Raw genomic sequence first — 23,404 nt, forward strand, 5'->3', positions numbered from 1 at the left:
ACTGTAAAATTGCTACAGTCGGCAAGAGCTTCGCACACAGGCATACAAATGCTCATAGTACATGTAGCAAGCGAGAGTGTGTATGCATGCTAATCGCGAAAACATTTTCATTATGCGCACCAGTGATATAAATCATATCCTAGTTTAGTTAGTTCCATATTATTACCGCTTGGTTCGTTCATTGAAAATTGAATTACTGCACTACTTGGTTCATACGAATTATCCATACAAAATACGAAAATTTCTTCAATAAATAAAAAAAGCGGAAATAAAGCAAATTATTTTTAAAAAAATCCAGAATTCCCGCGGCCCGCTGTTTTGGAATTTTTCCCGCAATCGGCTTTTCAAAAAAGCAAGATTTGACGGGAAAAAAAGCTGATTTGGCAACACTGGTTTCTTTATTTAAAGCTTCGCAAATTTCAATTTTAATATACATAGTAAGTTTTGTAAGAATTCAGCATATTTTTGTACTTTTCTTACCTAAGCTAAAAGAGACATCGATAGCTCAAAGGAAACTTATCCTGCATTTGCACAAACAAGGCAGATTTTATGCATAAACTAGATGGAAAGAACCCGATTTTCTATTCGAAGCTACATACGTGCAGCGCTCCAAGGAAGCCGCAAATCTGCAAAGTTCATAAACATACAGGTCGCCTTAAGTTGTTGAACAGCCATGAATGCAGGAAAATCATTCGAAAGGTGCAAGTGAATCCCAAAATAACATCTACACAGATTTCTGCTGAAGTTACAAAAGAAATGGGGAAGGATATGTACCCGATTACGATACGAAGAGTACTGCACAAAGCCAAATACAAAGTGCGTGTGGCAAGACGAAAACCGTGCATCAAAGGTGGTTATAAAAAGAAGCGTTTGGACTACGCTAAGGAATATTTTAGCACGCCATCTGATTATTGAAGTCAAGTCTTGTTCTGTGATGAGCGAAAATTCAATATATTTCGATCGGATGGGCGTTAAACTGCTTAGAGAATGCCGAATACTTCTTTTCACAAAAACAATATTGCATATCTGCTGCAGGTGTGCCCGAATTTGTATTTGTAGACGGGATAATGGACAAACATTTGTATTTAAACATTTTGAGTGATAACCTTTGAAAAAATTCTGAAAAGCTACAACCACCAAGCTCGTTCACATTTCAACATGACAATGACCCCAAGCATTCTGCCCATATCGTCAAAATATGGCTACCACCCATGTGTTACCGCACCCACCACTGTCTCCAGACCTAAATAGAATTGAACGCTTGTGGAAAGAATTGGATAGGCGCATCTCAAATCGGTTAATAAAAAAACAATCCGACCTAAAACAAGCTCTTATTGAGAAATGGCAAAAAATTAAATTTTGTTCAGCAAAACCGGTTTATTTTTGGTCATTGAATTTAAAAAAAAAATACGTTGATGTTTTTCGCAATATTTTTACTGTATAATTTAAAAAAAAAAAAAAAAAAAAAACAATTCTATTTAGTACATTTTTTGTTTCACTAAAAAACGTTAAAAAACTATTACAAAATTGCTTTAAAGTTTAAAAAGCTTGCTGTGCCAATAATTTAGTTCGTCACTGTACATAGTTTGGACACGCACTGTAAAGCATTTCTCACACTTTTTTTTTTTTTTAGAACATTGCGACCAAAACTAGTTCGTATTTGCTCGGCTCCTCACTTTAAAGGTAGGGCTACGAAAATTTGCAAAAGCAAATCCCGACTCTAGAGAATTTCCCATACATTGTTATAATATTTTAGTTTAGAGTAGTAGTGAAAGAAATAATTGCAATATAGATGATTCCAAAAACTCTTTATTGGTTTTTTGTTTTATAAACATTAAAATATATTTCATATTCCCTTCATTTATTTCATTAAATGTTATTATACTTGTTCATCTTATGCAAGACATTACATTCTTATAAATAGAAAAGTTTTTCCGATAAGTTGCTTGCAATATCCCGTTGAACACTTTGACCAATCAAGTATGCCAGCTTATGAGCGTACTAAATAATAATGTAAAAAACAGAACAAAATTATTTGGAAATTTTTAATATACAACTAGATTATAAAATAAGTTTGCATGCGATATTAAGACTTAAAAGATTTTAAATAAAGAAATAAAATTTAGCTCAGGGCCGATTGAGAGCGATTCAAATATTATATAATATATTTTAAGCAGACTTACATATATTTAAAAAAAAATTTTAATGTATAGATCTATCTATTATGTATAGATCTATTGTAAATTGATGTATTATCGAAGATCACGTAAGGTATGGGAGCAAAGTTACTATGAATGGCATATACATATTGTATATCATTAGGGCAAACGAAACCACATATGCATATCAAAGCAAATCAATAATCGAGAATTTTAAGAACATGAACTTGAACATGAACTTAAACTTTGAGACCGTAGTAACAAAATTTTTAAGGTTTTTCAAAAATAAATTTTACAGCACTTTATAGACTGGAGCATGTTCAGTAAATTTTATCAAAATTTTTGTTCAATTTATGGAAAATTAACTTTTAACTTTTAACCGTTAACTTTTGCTCTGCATTTTTTGCTTGCATTTTTCTGTATCATAATTATAGCCCACTGTAGCAAATTTGAGACTTTTGGCTTTACAGACATTGTAATTAAGTAATTTTAGATAGTTTTTAAGAGATGCCGCTGGGAAAACAATTATCTTATTATGAAAAGACCCGTATTTTCTCACTTTTCGACTCAGGAGAGTCTATTTCGAGGCTTTTACGAAAACAAAATGAAAATAAGTCAAAGTGTAATTGAAATTTTGTTGGATAACCCCGAAGAATAAGGATCAAGAAAACGTGCTGGGCGAAAACCGTTACTCATTACGCACGATAAACGCAAAATTATTAAGAAAGCCAGCAACAGCTTGTACAGCTTTGGCCGCACATGTGGCCGAATCTATGTCAGCGATGACTGTTTAGCGAGTAATTAAGACCTATGGAATCATAAATAGGTCTAAACTGACCAAAGCATCTATGTTGCTAAGTCGCCACAAGGTTGCTCAACTTGATTTTGCCGAAAGACATACTGCGACCGATCTGACATACGCGCGCTTGAATCATCGTCTTTTGGCTTACAGTATATTTATAAATTTTTACCCTAACAGGTCATATTTACTGATGAGAAGAAGTTTAACCTGGATGGTCCTGATGGGTTTGATACTTATTAGCATGATTTGAGGAAGGATTCTATGTTTTTTTTTTTTTCAAGGACAGACTTTGGAGGTGGCTCCGTCATAATTTGGGGTACATTTTGTTCATTTGGTACCTTGGAATATAAGTTTGTATCGAGCCGAATAAACAGTGAAGAGTATATTCAGACTCTGGATAGTAGTCTCATTCCATATTTAAGGGAATTACGTGAGAAACCAATGGTTTTTCAATAGGATAATGCCAGAATCCATGTGAGCAGACGTATAAAGGAGTGTTTGGAGGAATGTTATGTTGATGTCCTTGACTGGCCAGCATGTTTTTCAGATCTCATCCCGATAGAAAATCGCCAATTGGAGACAGTTGGATATCTTAAAACGCAAAGTCGAAATGATTGACAAAGTTTCGAAAAGTACCTTTTATTAAATTTAGTGGTTTCAATGAGGAAGAGAATTTTTGAGTTAACTAAGGCAAATGGAGGCCAGACTAAATATTGACAGTAGTTTTCCATCAATCCGTAACGAATTCGGATTTTTTTACCAAAATATGAATATGGGCTATAATTTTGATACAGCAAACGGTGCTGTTTTTCTTTGTTTTTTACTCCTTTTTAGGAAATCGTTATTAAATCGTTAATTTTAAGTGAAAAAGTTTTTTGCCATTCATAATTGAAATATTAAATTACTCATTTTTGAAGATTTTGAGGAAATATGCCGTTTGGGAAAAATTTTCAGCCGATTCGTATTAGTGTATTAAAAGTGGGCTATAATTATGATAATCACTGTATGTCAACCTAAGTAATAATAACAAAAAGGCAAAATAACATTAACAGTAAAGAATATTGTTTTTCTTAAGAATGATTTCCATCCGAATTAAACTTGTTAGAGTTTTCTATATCTTTAATTTAATTTAATTTCTAATTTCTGTTATATACTTACAATTAGGTGACACTAATAACGTAAAACTTACCATACAACACGCAGGAACCCGAACTGTTCCAGGCCAGTTGTAATACAAGTAACATAGTTTATAACTTAATTTTTGTATAATATCAGGTCCATAATTAGCATCGTCACGTAGTACAATGAAATGGGTTGGGCTCACTGTACCTTGGCGAACTGATTGTGAAACCAAAAAGAAATCGTACATGTCTGATCTAGTGATGTATTTATCAACTACTGTCCCCGGCAACGGATTTGCATAAGTGTTCTCGTTATTCTGTAAGTGTAAATTTATTTTTTCAGCTGGCATTATTAGAATGTTGCTAGTGCCTAAGTTTGGGTTTTTAATAGAAAATATATATCCTTATTTAACAATAAGTGTATAAAATAATACATTTATTTTTATTTGTGCAAAACAGTTTTGAAGTTTACCAGCCCACAATTTACTAAATACGCGATGAGCATCAACAATCAATCTTCCCAAATTGTTTTAATTTGAAGGACCTTTGACTGGGAAATTTATAATTATATTGATAATTAAATTGAACCCATAACCCTTAGAAAAGTTGAGATTCTAATCATTCTGCACTTCTTTTATGTATGAAAGTTTATATGGTAACAGTGATATCAATTAATTTTTTGAAGAAAAGGCCTAATTGTTGTCGCCTTCGTCTGGGGCTATCCACAAAATCTGGCTTCTGTAACCAGCAATCCCGAAATTTTTGCCTATAAGTCTCCTTGGGCACAATATCACTGTTTTCGCATTGATCACAATTACAAACGAATCACCTACACAATTAAATTTATCACTCATTTTGGCACGGTTCTTAACCAAATATACGTACACAATTTTGTATATTTAATGCTAAAGTTATGTTCGACTCTTCTGCAATATTAAAAAATTAATAAAATTCTGTTGCATCCAGAAACGATCAACTGGAAAAACTCCCAACCAATTGGGAAAATATGAACACGATTCGCATTCACAACAAAAGGACAGATTTCCGGATAGTGGATGTTTGATATTTTTTCCGGACGAATCCCTTAAAAACAGGACAGATCTGTCCCGAAAAAAGACAAATTGGCATAATATGAAACTTGTAATAGGTGGCATATATTTATTGCACTAATTGCAACCTTCACACTTTAAATATGTTTAAAAAGTTAATTAATTTGGGAATAGTTGTCGATTCATGTAGTTCATACATTCAAGTATTTATGTTTATAGCAACTTGCAAAATTTTTATACCCTGAACCCATTGAAAATGGGAAATCAGGGTATAATGGTTTTTTTAATTCTGTAGCTTCTGAAATCGGACAGATGTAAGGGCGGAGATGACTCGAATATGTGAGTTAAAGTTAGGGTTTATATTTCCACGGAAAATTGTTTAATATCCTGAAATATATGTACATATTTCTAAACATAAATTTTGACTTTTATACCCTGAACTCATTGGAAATGGGAAATCAGGGTATAATGGTTTTCTGAAAATCATCGCAGACCCTTAAAGCTTGATCAGGGCGACGAGCTGAGCCCTGTCCGTCCGTATACCATACGCAGTACATCATATTTTTTCGATAACTCATCCAATTCTTTATATAGAATAATAGATAAATTGATTTTGTTACTTCCGCCCAAGCGCAGTCGCTGCTAACTGCGCAGTTAGCAGTGCGCGTACTTGTAAGTATGTGGCATGCATGTGTATGTATGTGCGCATAAAAGAAGTGCAGAATAATTAGAATATCAGCTTGGTCGATGCAGGGTAGCTCCTAGCGAGCAGTCTCGTTTAGATCCCCTTTACCTGTTTAAATTTCATTGAAATTATTTCCTTTTTTACTTACCAAAAAGTATCTAGTATTATTACGTTTTTGAATCACTAAAAAAGTTATTTTCATATTTTTACCGCAAACTCTTTCGAACTGCGGAATTTCGTACATGACACACGAATTTAATTGACCATCTCCAACTCCATCTCTGAAAATAATTAAAAATTATTGATGATTAATAAATTTTCACATTAACTAGAGAGCGAGCAAACGGTAAGCATATGTGTCAGCTGAAAGTATAGCTCTTTAAAATATACGTATTTCGTAAAGATAAAGGACAGGCGGTTCCCCGTATATAAAAAATCATTCGGAGACTATCTGGTTTTTGATAAGGGTTTTAATCTATAAACCTAAAAGGAAACAAGTAAGACAATTCTAGTCGAGAGTGCTCGACTAAACCTAAAAGGAAACAAGTAAGAAAACTCTAGTCGAGAGTGCTCGACTTGATACTACCCTGAGCCCAACTAATAAAAATGCCCATTTACTATGGTTAAAATTTCAATTTCGATATTTAAAAATATAAATCAAATACAAAACTCACTTAATAAAATATAAAAATATTTTGAACCAATAAAAAATAATTAACATAAGTTGCACCGCTCGGGATTCGAACCCGCGACTTCTTGATCGAGTGTCACGCAGCTCCTCACTACGCCACCTCACTTTCGGAAGCCGCTTTGGCAAAACTGAAATAGATTCACTGCTGCAGCGCCATCTACCAAAACTAAATCAAACTAACTGCTGATGTGATTCTAAGAATCTGCTAGAATAACCAAACTTTTAAAAACGCACATTTAGTATGGCTAAAATTTCAATTTCGGTGTATTTAAAAATATAAATTAAATAGAAAACTCATTTATGAAAATATAAAAATATTTTGAAACAATTAAAAAAAATTAACATCAGTTGCACCGATCGGGATTCGAACCGCGATTTCTCGATCGAACGTTATGCCGCTAACACACTACGCCACCTCACTTCTAAAAGCGGCGCTGGCAAAACTCAAATAGATTCACTGCTGCAGCGCCATCTACCAAAACTAAACCAAACTAACAGCTGATGTGATTCAAAGAATGTTCCAGAAGAAGTATGAATGTATGTGTGCACACGTATACGATGCTGTTGTAGCTGCTGCACGTGCGTTTGTTAATTGGCCAAATATTTGATGATTTTTAATTAATTTTTGACTGAACGGAATGAAACTTTCAGCATATTATCTACATATTATATTGAATATTTAAAAAATTAAAAATCATTCACAATGAGCTGTAGTGGCATCTGACTCGAACTTGAAGGTTTTTATTCGATAAAAACATAACGGGATGATTTATCGAATTTTAAAAGCAAACTCGACATCCGCGCTGTATATACGGTCATTTAAAAAAAATATATAGCTCTTATATCTTCGGAAATCTACGCGTTCAAACATACGGACAGACAGACAAATCAACTCAGGTCGTCGCCTTGATCAAGAATATATATACTTTATGGGGTCTGCCACGCCTCCTTCTGCCTGTTACATACATTTCAACAAAACCATTATACCCTGATTTCCCATTGAAAATGGGTTCAGGGTATAAATAGATATAGCATGATGTTTTGTTTCTGCAAATAAAAGTGGATGCCAACAGAAATTTAGTGGCAATGTATTGAGTTTCTACATACATACATAAAAAATACAGTATTTTCGTAGACACATTATTTATATCTAGAACGTACCGGTAAAATCTCAAATCTCTAGTATCAAGAGTTCCTAAAATATAGCAGATTTTGAAAAATCAATATACCTTCAGATAGCCTAATAGCTTTAAAACTGTAGGAGATAAGAAATATCCGCCATAGCTTTTAGACCTTGGGTGGTCAACCCCAGAATATGAACCGAATTTCATGCCTCTAGCTGCAAAAACGTCGAAAAAATTGCGTTCATGCTGACAGATACGGCTAAATTGACTCAGCTCGTTGCCCTGATTAGGAATATATATACTTTAAGGGGTCTGCGACGCCTCATTCCGTCTGTTACATACATTTTAACAAAACTATTTATTATATGCTGATTTCCCTATTGAAAATGGGTTTACAAATATTTCATTCATACCTGTAAATAATTACTTTGTCTGGAAGCTGACCATTTCGGGTCTTATAGCTCTCTAGAGCAGCCTCAAAAGATGATGTAAGTCCATTAACAAGTTCTTCCTTTTTAGATTGAATTACAGCTTTGCTATACCAATGTGTATAGGATGCGTTTAGAGAAGCTACAAGTGCTATAATAATAACTCAGGTAATATGGACATGATAATTCAGTTATAGTATAATTATAAAAACATACCAGCCACAGAGTTACCCTTTTGATTCGGATCATGATAAGAGTCTATTCCACAGATCATTACATTCTTGAAGGGTATTTTTACGGTCCACAATGATCCTCCAATTTTACAATTTATTTGTAAAATAATTTTTTGAACAATTGATCGATTTTTTGTTTCGTTGAATAGTGTTCTTGAGTTTATAACCTTGATTAAATGATTGAAATACTTTATTATAATATATACATATATAATTTATTTTGGTAGCTTTTCTTGATAAATCACATCTCATCCAATATAAAAATGTTAGTGCAGCCCAACAGTTCGAAGAACAAGCAAGAGTTCGACTTGTAGACACACAAAACTTATAAATGTAAGAGGATATTGGTATGTAAGATATGATATACCTATAAGGTGTGCGAAATAAACTACTGGGACAAACACTTAGCACATTATATTCTCCACAAAAAACTATTTTTTGTTATCCATTTTCTTGTTATCTTTCGATTGTATGGTATGGTTGAACGTTGAGCAAAAGTTTTTCCGATGTTTATTTTTAGAAGCTTAAGTTGAGTTTTGAACCAAAGAAAGTTGCTGAAGCAAATTACTTTGCTTATATTTGTGGTTAGATAACCACGTGCTATTTGAACTTTTAATAAGGAATTGTGTTTAAACTGTTAAATCAAATAAAAATAAAAATAAGTGAATTTTAACTAAATCTAATATCACTAATAACACTTCTAGTTGATTTGTTGTTTAAAGAAATGTCGAATTTCGTCCGTTTGATTGATGAAGAATTGGCGGAATTGCAGAACTGCATGATGTGGAGATGTTCTTTAGCATTCATTGCTGAACATATTGACAGAAATAATACTGTAGAAAGTTTTCTCAAAGACCCAGAAAATCATGAAAAAAAAGCCCCGCTCAGGTCATTGGGGGCGAAGGTATAAAAAACATATGTAAAATACAAAATCTATGTATTCATCAAATGTATATACACGGTAAATATGAAGTCTATAGGTATAAAAGTGTTCAAATTAGGCTGAAAAATAAAGCGATTTATCGATTATTTTCGATAAAAAGAAATCGGATGAACTGCGTATGTTATACACGAGTATGCATGCCAAATTCCAGGTCTCTAGCTCTTATATATTCTGAAATCGGCTTACTCATACGGACGGACGGACGGCTATATCGACTCAGGTCGTAGTCCTGATCAATAATACATATACTTTGTGGGGTCTGCGATGATTCCTTCTGCCTTTTAGATACTTTCCACAAAACCATTATACCCTGATTTCCCATATTCAATGAGTTCAGGGTATAAAAAGGCCATTATTAAAGGTAAAAAATTTGACATCCAAATGCTCTAAACCCCCATTAATTGAATGCCAACACGACTTTTGAAAAATTTGAACATCAAAGGGAACACTATTTTAAGTAATATATAGTTAAATCAAAATTTTATTGATCTTTCTTGATTTTTTAATGTTTTAAGATACGAAGTATGAATTTGCCCCAGTGACTTATTCCGTGTGAAAATATTTTTTTAAATTTTTATTAAACTTTTGTGAATTTGCTGTTGATTTTTCATGAATTAATTGATAATTTTATCAAATTAATCAGCAATTTTTTTTTTTTCAAATAAATTGATCGATTTAGTTTTTATAGTGAAAAAATTAGTGTCCCAGTTATTTCGCATACCTTACAGTAATTCACAGGTTATTTTAACCAGCACTTAAAAGAAATTTTGCAGCTGCAACATTTAAGCTAATATGTAAGTTGTGTGTAATTTTTTAATTTATAAGGAACAAGCTAACTTATTCTTCAAATATTTATTTTAGCCATTTCCTTTGCTGCTGAGCAAAGATCCATTAAGGAAAATTTAAATTCTATAAAATACACATGAATCTTTGTATATTTAAGATTTGAATACATTAATTCTAAAGATGTAGGAGACAAAATTTGTAAACTAATTTTCGGAAAGGCAATTGGTTATTGGAAAAAAACTCGATCTGTGCGGGCAATATACGGCGTTAAAAGTCTCTGTGTTATATCTGGAATCGACTCGTTCACACATACGGACAGGCCTAAATCGACTCAGATCAAAATTTTTCCCAGGTCGGCACAACTGTTAGCCACTATTCTGTGAATTTTTAATGCTATATGTCATTTAGTTTGGTTACGGCGTCATTAGGAACAAGTCAACCTTTTGTGTGCGTTGCGATTTTTACTATGGATAAAAATATCGAATAAGGAGTTTGTGTGAAATTTTGTGTTTCAAACAAAATTGCTTATGCCAAAACGTTGGAAAAATTTGAAAAAAAAAAACATTTGGTGATACAACCATGTCAAAAAGAGGGGCGAGAAGAAGTGAACGATTTACAACGCTCAGGACGACCTTTGACCTCTTCAACTGAAGAATTCGTGGTGTAACCACGACGCCCAAGCCGTCAATAAAGAATATTATCCTGGCGTTATGAGGCGTTTGAGAGAGAATGTTTCTTGGTAAAGTCCAGATTTGTGACGGAACAACAGATGGATTTTGCACCACGGTAATGCACCAGCGAACAAAGCGATCATCGTGAACGAGTTTTTGAACAAAAATTCAACAAATATCATCGAACAACCACCGTACTCTCCAGATATGGCCCCGTGTGACTTTTTCCTGTTTCCAAAACAAAAATTACCACATCATGGATCCCGTTTTGAGAGCATTGAAGACATAAAAACTAATTCGCAACGAGAACTGAAGGCCATCCCGGAATATAGCTTTAAAAAGTGTTTCGATGATTGGATTTTTCATTTGAAGAAGTGTATTGCCTAAGAAAAGGCCTATTTTGAAGGGGATATAATAAATTTAGATGATTGATAAGTTGTTTGTGTTTTATTTGAAATTTCTGGGTACTTATTTGACAGAATTTAGATGTATATACGTTGTGGGGTCTGTCGCCTTCTTCTGCTACATAAATTTTCACAAAAACATTATACATAAACCAAAAAAACACAAAATTTGACGTTACTTCAATATTCGGTTAACTGACCAAATTCGAGTTCTATTAAAAACGGTTCACATTTAACATCTGGTATGATATCCATTATATTTTAGAGTGTCCCATAGATGTTTTTGTATAGTGGTTATAGTTTTTGTCGAGTCCTTGGAGCCGATTTTGGCCCACTCTTTCTGTAGTCATGTCTTTAGGTAAGATATTGAAGATATCGATGTTTTGAGACCTCGGCAGTCTACCTGGCTTCAACATTTTTTTTATAGAGGTCTGGTCAGGAATCTGGGAAGGTGTTTCCAAAAGTTTTGGGTAACTTCACAGTAACCAGGAATCGATTTTGTGGGCTTAGGGCCATTGCCGAATATTTAAGTAACGGTTTATGTATGATTTTTGTTAGTTACACTAAATCCACTATATTGATACATACGTCATCGGAAAGGTAATTTTTTAATATAAAATTTTCACTTTTTTAATTTCATGCTTAATGGGCGTTTGAAGTTGAAAAATAAAAAAACCTAATATTAATATGTTATTCACTGTATATAGGAGATATAGTGTGTAATGTATATACATATATCGAAAATTAGCTTTAAAAGTATATCTCCTAAATCTTTAGAGCTGGAGTCCTCAAATTTGTTATATTATAGATTCATGTCTATTTTATAAAATTTCTTTTTTGTTATTATACCATACCTTACCTTTTGTATTTATTTTTAAACAGAATTAACCATATTCATATGTATTACCTGTGAAGCGACTGGTATCTCAGAGCAGCATATTTTTTTAATAACACTATATCTGTCATCTCTGCTAGTAGGACATATACATACGACTATTTGAGTTTTAGTACAAATGTTCCGACGTAAAGCATCGACATATGCGTCTATTCGATCATGTTCTAAAATAATGACATTCGGCTTACATATGTTCATTCCGAAGACATCACTGCAATTTTTCATATTATGTAAAAATGATTTAGCAGCTTTTAAATCATTTTTGTGATAAATCAGGACCCAACTGTTTAAATTTATAACTTCCAGCAATTCGTTTCTTACGGCATCTTTGGAAAATTCTGCATTATGTCCGGCTGCAATACTATGTTTTCCGAAATAAATTTGTACGGAATCTATTTTCCGACCGACTATATTATGATAGTTTTTATGTAGTGACAATCCCCAGTTTTCAAGGATTTCTCGAGCCTCATCATTTTCTGTGACATTTTTAAAGTATTTATCCAGCGCTAGCATACGATTATTCGGTGTTACATTGGTGACAGTTGCAATCTCACGCATTAGTTTTTTGTCGGCCCGAATTTCATCGTGGAGTCCGGTAAGATAACAAAGTTCCGGAATCAAGCAAAATCGTACGTTTCCTTTATTCGAGGTGTCATTTTTTCTTGACTGCTTTAAACTAATGAGTAATGGCTGTTTGCCATCTTTAATTGTTATATTATGGTTATTTTTGTAGTAGTCAATATAACTGCAAAATCCAGTTCTTGTTTCAAATTCTGAATGCGGATTTTGAGAAAAGCATATATCGTCAATTCTGTACGTCCGATTATTATAACGTGTTATTATTACACTTCCAATTAAGTACTTTTTTGCTTTGTCTTGATAGTTGGCTTTGCAGTGTTGATAGATCTCTATTAGCATATCCAATACCGTTTTTTGACAAAGCAAACGATGGGATACATCGCAGCAAAGCATTAAACCACCGTCGTATTCATCGACAGCAGTTACGTAACCTGGCCAAACTTCGAGCTTGGCTGTTGGAATCACTTTCGGACGGGAGGGATCGAATTGTTTTCTATCGAATTTAACATAATTTAGGGTTTTCATGATTCGATCAAATAATATATTGTATAATTGTATACAATTTTTAAGGGACTCTCTTTTCTTAAATAAAATTCTAATTTCGATATCTTCGTTGGAACGACCTTTTGAAATAAAAGTTGTCAATTCCTTTTCTAACATAATCGGCAAGTATAGGGTTGTTCCATCAAAGGTTTTAATGCCTCCGAATTGTTTACTGTGTTCATTCAAGTACTTCATTCTTAGATAAATTGAATCAACAGAAGGATTGAATCGTACTTCATAAAGATAGACTCCCTTCTTCGGATCAGACTTTAGACCTATATAATTACATGACAGATTAACCAGAGAACCTGTGGAAGAAAAAAAAAATAATTAGTCATCTTCAGTATAGTTCCAAAACAAAACAAGTAAGGGTGCTTTAGTCGAGATTGCTTGAAGAGGAAATACCCTGAACCCTCCAAGCTGATATTCTAATCATTGTGCACACACACATGACTCCACATGTACGTATAATCACGCACTCTGCTAACTGTGTAGCAAGCAGCGACTGCGCATGGGCTGCGCTGCAGTATGGGCAATATTATGAGAATTCATTTTCATCTTAATGAATGGTTAAAATGTGTGTACATTCTAAAGCACAAGTCTCTAGTACTTCAAATGCGTTTTTTACAAATTGGTGGAGAAGGGGGCGTGGTATCCAAAATATGTAAATTACAAAATCTTCATATCCATCATCCATATACACAGTAAATCTGAAGTCTACAAAATCATTTCTTCGATTATTCTCGATAAAATTTTATCGGATGAGTTATTGAAAAATATGTCAAACTTGTACTGCGTACATTCCAAATTGCAGCTCTCTAGCTTTTATAACCTCTGAAATCTAGGAGTTCATAAGGTCAGACGGAAGGACATAGCTATATCGACTCAGCTCATCGACCTGATCAAGAATACATATACTTTATGGGGTCTGCTACGCTTCCTTCTGCCTGTTACATACATTTTAACAAAACCATAATACCCTGATTTCCCATTTTCAATTGGTTCATCATTCTCTCCTGGTGCCGATAACATTCCTAGTTGTGTGATTAAAGAGTGCAGTGATTCTTCTTCTTCAGTCACAATTATTAAAATTGTTTAACTTGTCTTTAGATACTTCCGTATTCCCTAAAATTTGGAAAGAATCTTTCATCATTCCCCTATATAAAAAAGGTGGAAGATCTGATATTTCCAATTATAGAGGCATTGCGAAATTATCTACTATTCCGAAATTATTTGAGAAAATTATAACATCTGCCTTGCAGCATTTTTGCAAATCGATTATTCAACCATCTCAACACGGTTTTGTTCAAAATCGATCAACGTCCACTAATTTACTTGAATTTACTTCGCTTATCAATGACAGTTTTTCTAAAAAAAATGCAAACTGATGTTATCTATACTGACTTCAGTAAAGCATTTGACTCGGTACATCATCAGATAATAATTCTAAAGCTTGAACGCTTAGGATTTTCACCTAGACTTGTGTCTTGGATTTCGTCCTATTTAAAGGGTAGAACCCAAAGAGTCGTGCTGAGATCAGATACTTCTATCGTCTGGTGTACCTCAGGGTAGCCATTTGGGTCCCTTGACTATAAAATTAGTGACATTTCCTTATAACGCATCTTTAGAGTCAAAGATCTTGGTGTGTTCTTTGACTGTAAACTAAATTTTAATCTTCATATTTCTACCATCATCAATGAATTTCTACCATCATCAATGAATCTTGGCTTTATTAAACGTTGGTCTAAAGAATTTAATGATCCTTTTATAACCAAGCAATTATTTCGCTTGAGCGTCCTATCTTAGTGTATTGCTCAGTTGTATGGTCTCCGCAGCATAAACTGTATCAGGATCGTATCGAATCGATACAAAACAATTTCTTCTTTTTGCCTTAAGAGATCTTAGATGGGACAGTAATGTACGATTAACGTCTTATCATAGTAGGCTTCAGCTCATTGATCTTCCATCGTTAACCAATCGTAGAACAATTGTAGGAATTGTTTTTCTGCATAAATTGATTAGCGGTGATATTGATTCGCCCTCTTTGTTGATGCGTCTTAATTTTTCAGTTCCATCCCGAACAACTAGACACTATCGTCCCCTTAATTTACCGTTGTGTACTACGGATTATTCTTTGCATAGTGCGTTTCATGTTCTTTGTGTTAGCTTAAATCTTATCACGTATTTTCCTTAGAGCTCTCTCTTCCTAAATTAAAATCTTTACTATTAGCTTATCTTAGGGATATCACCAGCAGTGCCCAGGCATAAGCACTTTACTTAATATTTATTTTAAGTTTCATTCTAACTCTTTCCATAGTCTCAATAGTACACTGACCACATTTGGCTGTGAAATGGGGCATAGCTGGCCCGACTGGCAAATAAAATACCCCCTTCGGGTTGGTGATACTATTGTCGTTGATTCTGTAATTAATTTAGGCTTTTTAATTTTTAGTTGACTATCGTTGTCAATATCTTTAAAAAATAAATAGTTAAGTTCTTTTAATATTCTAATTTTTTAATTTTAGTTGACTCTAGTTTTGTCAATATCTTTAAATAAATAAATAAATAAATAAAGATGCCAAACCGAAAAGGCATCAATTCACTAGAATTTTTGTAAAATTTTCTACTTCGTATATGCTCGGTTCGGTAGCTTGAGACCCGAGCAGTGACAATAAGTCACGACAAAATCAGTGCGCTGCGAGCGCTCAAACATTCTTTATCATGTTTCCGTTTGCTATGGCCTATTTTTGTATTACTCTCACTTACTCTTTGTGTCCCTATTCTTTCCCTAATGTGCGCACAAGCAGTTGTGCAGAAAAATTTAAATCGGTCGGCGACGATTTCTTGTATTTCCTGCATAATGTTTACGACTTCATAATTATTTGTGGAAAGGATATGAAAGCGTGGATGCATATTAAGAATAAAAACATGCACACACACTACAGTCTTGTGCTACCTGTATGATAGTTTGCGAACTTATCAACTCATATACTCGCACTCACCTTTTTACTCCTTAAATTATGTTATGTTCGGTTGAATATTCTGCCTCTGAATCATATATGTATAAGCGCACGCTTTCACTCACACCATTTTCGACACTGCTCATTGTTAATTCGAACACTTTTTTTCTGGCAATCATGCAGCACTTTAGTACATGCATACATACTTATGTATTACCAAAACTAATGACATGACGTGCTTTTACTAGTTGTAATCGGGAAAATTATATTTTAAAAATTATTTCCCATTTGATGAAAATATGCTGAAGTGTTGCTAGATATTAGAGGCCTGCATGGGTATGCTTGCTTGTGGTCGTCTTCCAAATATACTGATACTTGCAAGTGTTTGAGCATACCAAGCATTGCTGCAAAACGAAACGAATGGTACTCGAAGTCGCCAAATATTCTGTTTTACTTTACTTCTTACGCTTTAAGCAGAGTAAAACAAAAACCTTGTACTTTGTACAAAAACCTGTACTTTGAGCGCCGTTGCTGAGCAAAAATCAGGCTAGAATTGGCTAAAAATTGAAAATAAATGCTAGAATAGCAACCTAGATTATAAAAACTAACTGATATGTTTAGAAACTAAAATTTTTTTCTTTTTTGCTAAAATGCAAAATGTTTTATAGTCTACTCAGTAATATGCTGCAATATTAAGTACTATACGAACTTGAAAAGATTTATGATTGCTAGATTTATGGCTTTATCATTTCTTTCGTTCGTTGCTTCCTTTCTGTACAAGCATCTGCATACCAAACTGTTCGGTATGTGAGCAATGCTCGTTTTGTTTCGTTCGTCCACGATGCTTGGGCTTACACTATTTGAACAAAACGAAACAGTGTGAAACCAAGCACCACCAAGACCCGGGTGTCTCGCTTAGCGTTTGAGACGTATTCATGCAGGCCTCTACTAGATATACATACATATTTAAAAGAAAATTATCAAACAAAATATATTGCTACTTGTACTACTAGGAGAGCAGTTGCATGTACAATACTAATGTAGAAGCTGCAAAACAAAGGACTATTCAATTGCAATTGCAATTTCTGGAACACAATATATAAAAGAATGTATAAGAAAACATCGTAACCGATGCCCATTTACCCAGCGCTCAATTTAATTACTTCAGAATCATTTCATATCTGTCAATTTAGTAAAAATAAATATCTTTCACATATTGGCACTGCAATTTCATGATTCTTTTCATTTCGCTGCTGTCTGAAATTTGGGGTTCTCTATTTTAATCTATTTGGCGACTATAGCTTTATAACAGCTTCTCGATATCAAAATAACTTAAAAGTTATCGATTATTGAAGGAAAGATCTATATGCGATATTTCAAGTCTGTAGCTCTAATATCTTATGAGATCGACGCATTCATACGGACAGACGGACGAATCAGCTTGGTGCCCTGACCAAGAATATACATATATACTTTATGGGGTCTGTCACGCCTCCTCCTGCCTATTACATACTTTTAACAAAACCATTATTCCCTGATTTTCCATTGATAATGGGTTCAGGGTATAAAAATCGATTGCCACTAGAAATACAAACAAATATGATTTTTTTTTTTTTTTTTTTTTTGAAGAGACGAATACATTTGCGGTATTATGAAAAATAAAAGCCTAGCGTGGAACATCTTGAGAAAAAGGAATTGATTTCATTGCTATAAAATACTAATAAAGCTGCAATCGGGCGTTACCAACTGCAGAATACTTATTCACATCTCAGCAATTTGGTAGCTAAGTTTTGTAGAAAATTCAGTTTTTCCCGATTTGCCACGCCCCCACTAGGCAGACACTAGACACTCCACTAGACACCTCACCTTGGTCAGTTCTTAGAACGAGGTAACAGTAACCTAGATGCAAAATTTGGATGCTTACGCTCAAAAAATGTGGAAATTACAGGGAATTTTTTGATATGCCACGCTCCTAAAAAGGCGTAACATATTTTTGAGTCATCGATATAGAAAGATATAAACTTTTGCGGTTTGCCACGCCCCCAGTGGTCGGACATATATCCCAAGTGTATATATCATTTTTCAGTACCTAGCATTAATATTGCCTAAAATATAGAAGAATTTTAAATATCACTATATCTTCAGGTCCACGGCCCTAGTGGGCGTAAATATATTCGCCATAGCTTTTGATCTTGGGTGGTCGATACGGATCCAATATACTCATTTCATTTTCGTGAATGAGTATATACATCACATACAGGGGACAATTACTTTTGTGAGTGACTGTATATTAATTCATGTGCATACGAACTACAGCCGCACAGCGGGTTTAAGCTATTATTAATATCGTTAGATGTTTTTAATTTTGTAGAAAGGAAGAATATATAATAGTTAAAAACATTGTACTTTTTTAATTTAGTAAAACAGGAGAATATATAATCTTGAAGAGCATTGTACTGACCTTCGCTGCCGTAAATCATGTTGGGATAAAATAAACCATTTCTTAGAATTTGGTTATTTGTGTCGTCGCTAGTAGCATTAATATTTCTCTTTAAATTACATATTTTGTTTTGATCTTGACAAGCAATTTCTTCTTCCAAAGATGAGGAAAGGGCCGACTTTATTGTTTCTTTTTTAATAGAATGCAATAAATTGGCACGCCCCCTTCCAATTGAAATGCTAAAACTGTTACATGTCGATGCAATATCACTTGTAGTGTTCCGGGCCGTTTTTTTATAGACTTCACTCAAATTAGACTGGTCCACATCTAATCCACTGTCATTGGTATGTTCTTGACTAAATAGAGCACTTTTTTTAGTCTCGGTCTTTTTATTAAATAAAGACAGCAAGTTGCCACGTCCAGACATTTTCTAAAAAAAAAAATATTGTATTATTAAGGATTGACCACAATTTAGTTCCCAAAACTATGAACCTGGTACGAAATGAAACAAGAAGGCTCCAGTCGAGACTGTTCGACTAGAAGATACCCTGAGCCCTCCCTCTAATCTGATATTCTGCACTTCTTTTATGCACACATGCATACAAACGGATCCAGACATACGAATAATCATACGCTGAATGCGCAGTTATCAACGACAGCGCTTCGGCTGCGCTGGAATGTGGGCAATATAATGAGAATTTATTAGTTGAATAATTTCTCTTGGAGTAAGACTATTTTCCTGAAAATTTCAGAACGTCGTCATATGGTTAGAATGTGTGTACATTCCAAAGCAAAGTCTCTAGTACTTGAGATGAGTTTGTTACAAATTGGGGGCGAAGGGGGCATGGTATAAAAAATATGTTTTTTATCAATGTATATACACAGTAAATCAAAAGCGTTTAAATTAGGCTGAAACAAGAAAGGCAACTTATCGATTATTTTCGATAAAAAGAAATCGGATGAGTTATCGAAAAAATAAGACAAGCTTGAACTGCGTATGGTATACACGAGTATACATGCCAAATTCCAGGTCTCTATACCTTATACCTTCTGAGATCGGCTTGCTCATACGGACGGACGGACATGGCTATATCGATTCAGCTCGTCGTCCTGATCAAGAATATATATACTTTCTGGTCTGCCACGCCTCCTTCTACCTGTTAGATACTTTTAACAAAACCATTTTACCCTGATTTCCCATTGAAAATGGGTTCAGGGTATAAAAATGAGCACCTCAACATTATATTTCTAATATTATTCTCTTTGAGAAAAAGGGGTTGAACGTGGGTCCGTCCGTAGTATATGAAAAAATTCTCAATGCTTTTTGCACGCCTAGTTTTGTTTATTCAATTTTGATATATTTAACGAAATTTAATTAAGCTTTCAGTATGTCATTTACATTGTATTCTATCGAATACTTAACATTTTAAAAATTTGGTCCATTGAGAAGCTGCTATCCGAAGTATGACAAAGATATGACGAGATATGGTTTTATACTTGATTTTTTGAACAACCCAAAATCCGGAAGTAGTTATAGAATTTCAGAAACAAACTTGATCCGCGCATGTTACAAAAATATTTCTATTTTATTTACAATAACCAAATTAAAAAAAAAAAAAAAAAAAAAAAAAAAAAAACTTTTCCTTAAAAATTACATTAGTCGACATACGATCATTTTGCGGGAATGCGACGATATGTATAGTCTACTCTCGTTATTGCAAACCTGCGATATTTCGAACCTCGTATTAATTCAAAGTTCAGGATCGATAATCGATGGTGAAATGTTATCTGCGAGAGATGGGGTAACTTAAAAACCTTTTATATACTAAACGATAGTGATGAAACGGCAGATCAGGCACTTTTTCTCCTTAAAACAAGTAAGAAGGCTCTAGTCGAGACTGCTCGATTAGGAGATACTCTGAACTCTCCAAGCTGATATTCTACTCATTCTGCACTTCTTTTATGCAAACATGCATACACACGCACGTATAATCACGCGCTCTGCTGACTGCGCAGTTAGCAGCGACTGCGATTGGGCTGCGCTGCAGTGTGGGCAATATTATGAGAATTTATTTGTTAAATAATATCTTTCGTAGACATACGATCTTAATGAATCAGAGCGTGCTCATTAGGTAAAAATGTGTGTACATTCTAAAGCACAAGTCTCTAGTACTTGAAATTTTTACGAATTGGGGGCAAAGGGGCGTGGTATCCAAAATCTGTAAATTACAAAATCTTCGTATCGATCAACTGCATATACACAGTAAATCTGAAGTCTCTAGGTCTAAAAGTTTTCAAATTAGGCTGAAAAAGCAAAATCAATTTTTGATTATTCTCGATAAAAAAGTTATCGGATGAGTTATCAAAAAAATATGATAAACTTGAACTACGCATGGTATACACGAGTATGCATGCCAAATTCCAGGTGTCTTGCCCTTATAACTTCTGAGATCGGCTTGCTCATACGGACGGACAGACGGCTATATCGACTAAGCTCGTCGCCCTGATCAAGAATATATATACTTTGCGATGACTTCTTCTGCCCGTTACATACTTTTTTAATGGGTTTAGGGTATAACAAGTCAGAACGTTGCTGTCGGGCGTTACCGACTGCGGAATACTCATTCACATCCCATCAGCAATTCCGTGAATGAGTATATAAATTATTGAATAGTCTAAACCGTAGCAATGAGCTTCGTAGGAAACCCGTCTATATGAGTTCTATTCAAATTTCTATTAATTTGAACATATATAACGAATATGTAAAATATCGAAATAAAATAAATAAATAAATTTTTTTCTCTCCAAAATTTTGAGCTCTTTAATATTTGAAACATTCAATAATTCGTAATATTTTCAGAGTCCCTTGAATTTCGAAATAAATTGAGTCGACTGTATATACTTTATAGGGTCTGTGATGCATCCTTTAGCCTGTTTTAAACAATGTAACAATACCATTATATATGGGTTTAGAGCAAAAAAGCTCTAATCGAGACTGCTCTACTCCGAGATACCCTGAACCATTCGAGGAACTGATACAATAGAATCTGATTATATCGTCCTTCACTACACCCGGAATACGCTATATTTATGTACATACGCTTGTCTGCTGACAAGAATTTTCGTTGCAATAACTGTACGGACGCTAAGCGAAGTTGTCAAAACCGGATTCGCTTACACAAGAAGCACATTCACACACGTATACACCCAGGCACACAAAGAGACGGACGCATTAACACACGTGGGCTTACTATGGGAAATTATTTAATAATTTATCTTATGGATGGACTTTCTTGGCATTCCCAGATCGACATAATAACATTTAAATAGTAACATTTAAATTCTCCAAAGTATACATATGTCCCTGGTATTAGACTTCGTTGACACGAGTGGTTTCACATGGGAAACAAACATTAATATATTATTGCTCTTTAACATTACAAAAACTATGTACAAATTTTTTGTATAACTTTATGTTAAGCTAATACAAAAAAAAAAAAAAAATAATAATAATAATAAAAAAAGAGTTAAAAAAAAAAAACCAAAAAAAACATATATATATATATATATATATATATATATATATATATATATATATATATATATATATACATATGTATATATTTACAATGGATACAGCGTAAATATATATATATATATATATATATATATATATATATATATATATATATATATATATATATATATATATATATACATATATGTATATATTTACAATGGATACAGCGTAAATAAAACAGACGTGCAAATTATGTATGTGTAAAACGTGCTTTCAGATCAAGTAAGCTCTTGATCATACGTACACATACATATACTTATTTAAACACTATTTTAGATTAATTTGAATTCAATTTAATATTAGTTATTGGGCATCTAGTATTAAAATTATATTATAAACTTACGAAGTTAATGTTACTTACTATCAAAGGCTCGGGACTTTTATTCAAATATAAATTTAAACGGCGAAATTTTAATCTCTATTCGCGCAAAACGTCAACTTAAAAATGTGAGCCAAGCCAATGCTTAGTGATGATAGCAAAATTATATTCGATATAAAAGCAAAATGATCGACGATGAGAAATTCAGAATGAGTACGGAGGCTACTATTAACGACTGCAATTACATAATCACGGAATAAGTAAAATTTCTATATTGTGGAGCATCACGAATTGCTGTTGCGATAAAAACAGTTTGAGTACACAATATTAGTCTAAATTTTTGGAAATTCTCGAAAATATTAATTATATACATATATTTAAATTAATGTAGTTAAAGCAAATTATCGATTTTTTTCGTTTGCGCAGTAACACTAACCATAGACACTAACCACAGAACACATAGACTAGACATGTAGAACAAATTTTTTCAACGACGAAAAAATGCGCTGAGGTGACTACACAACTTCGTATTTGCTCGGCTCAGTGTCTTGACGCTCGAACAGTGAAATATTGCACGACAAAATCAGTGTGCTGCAAGCGCAAGTCAAGAGACTGCAAGTGTGTGTGTGCTTGCCCGTCGCGAAATCATATTCTTTATGCGTATCAACGCTTTCATATCCTTCCCACGAATAACCATCGAAACGCTTACATGTTGCTTGCATGAGCGTGACAAATGCTTTTATGATTTCGGTATACCCTTCACTCAAGAGGAAAGAGCTGGGATCGTCGCGAACAATATTCAATTTCTGTGCGCTGCTGCTATTTGAGAGGCCATAGAGAGAGAGAGATAGAGTGAGAGAGAGTAGGACAAATAGCGCATAGCCGTGCTTCATATAAGAATGGCACCATTTCGTTTGAGCGCTTGCAGCACACTGATTTTGTCGTGCAATATTTTCACTGCTTGAGCCTCAAGAGACTGAGCCGAGCAAATA

At 33.8% G+C, this 23,404-nt stretch overlaps 1 protein-coding gene and 1 long non-coding RNA gene across 3 annotated transcripts; one reads left to right on the forward strand and one right to left on the reverse strand.

Annotated features, from left to right (window-relative positions):
* Positions 1 to 1,789: 1,789 nt before the first annotated feature.
* AGO3 (Argonaute 3) lies at positions 1,790 to 22,614 on the reverse strand. Of its 2 annotated transcripts, XM_089464660.1 has the most exons (8): positions 22,455 to 22,614; positions 18,535 to 18,943; positions 12,004 to 13,421; positions 8,276 to 8,459; positions 8,045 to 8,210; positions 5,965 to 6,097; positions 4,151 to 4,399; positions 1,790 to 2,001 (listed from the first exon to the last, which is right to left on the reverse strand). In XM_089464660.1, the coding sequence occupies exons 2-8, from the start codon at positions 18,938 to 18,940 to the stop codon at positions 1,915 to 1,917; spliced, it is 2,643 nt and encodes an 880-aa protein (XP_089320786.1). In that variant the 5' UTR covers positions 18,941 to 18,943; positions 22,455 to 22,614; the 3' UTR covers positions 1,790 to 1,914. The 2 variants fall into 2 exon arrangements, with proteins under 2 accessions (XP_089320786.1, XP_089320787.1); XM_089464661.1 differs by lacking the exons at positions 18,535 to 18,943; positions 22,455 to 22,614 and adding an exon at positions 16,116 to 16,558.
* On the forward strand, positions 8,457 to 11,213 carry LOC149270081 (uncharacterized). The gene is made up of 2 exons (XR_016269247.1): positions 8,457 to 10,029; positions 10,097 to 11,213. It is a non-coding gene; the product is annotated as an uncharacterized LOC149270081 (long non-coding RNA).
* Positions 22,615 to 23,404: the final 790 nt, after the last annotated feature.

This window comes from Drosophila arizonae, chromosome 3, assembly GCF_054131065.1.
Source record: "Drosophila arizonae isolate 15081-1271.41 chromosome 3, UAZ_ARI_1.0, whole genome shotgun sequence".
Classification (NCBI taxonomy): domain Eukaryota; kingdom Metazoa; phylum Arthropoda; class Insecta; order Diptera; family Drosophilidae; genus Drosophila; species Drosophila arizonae.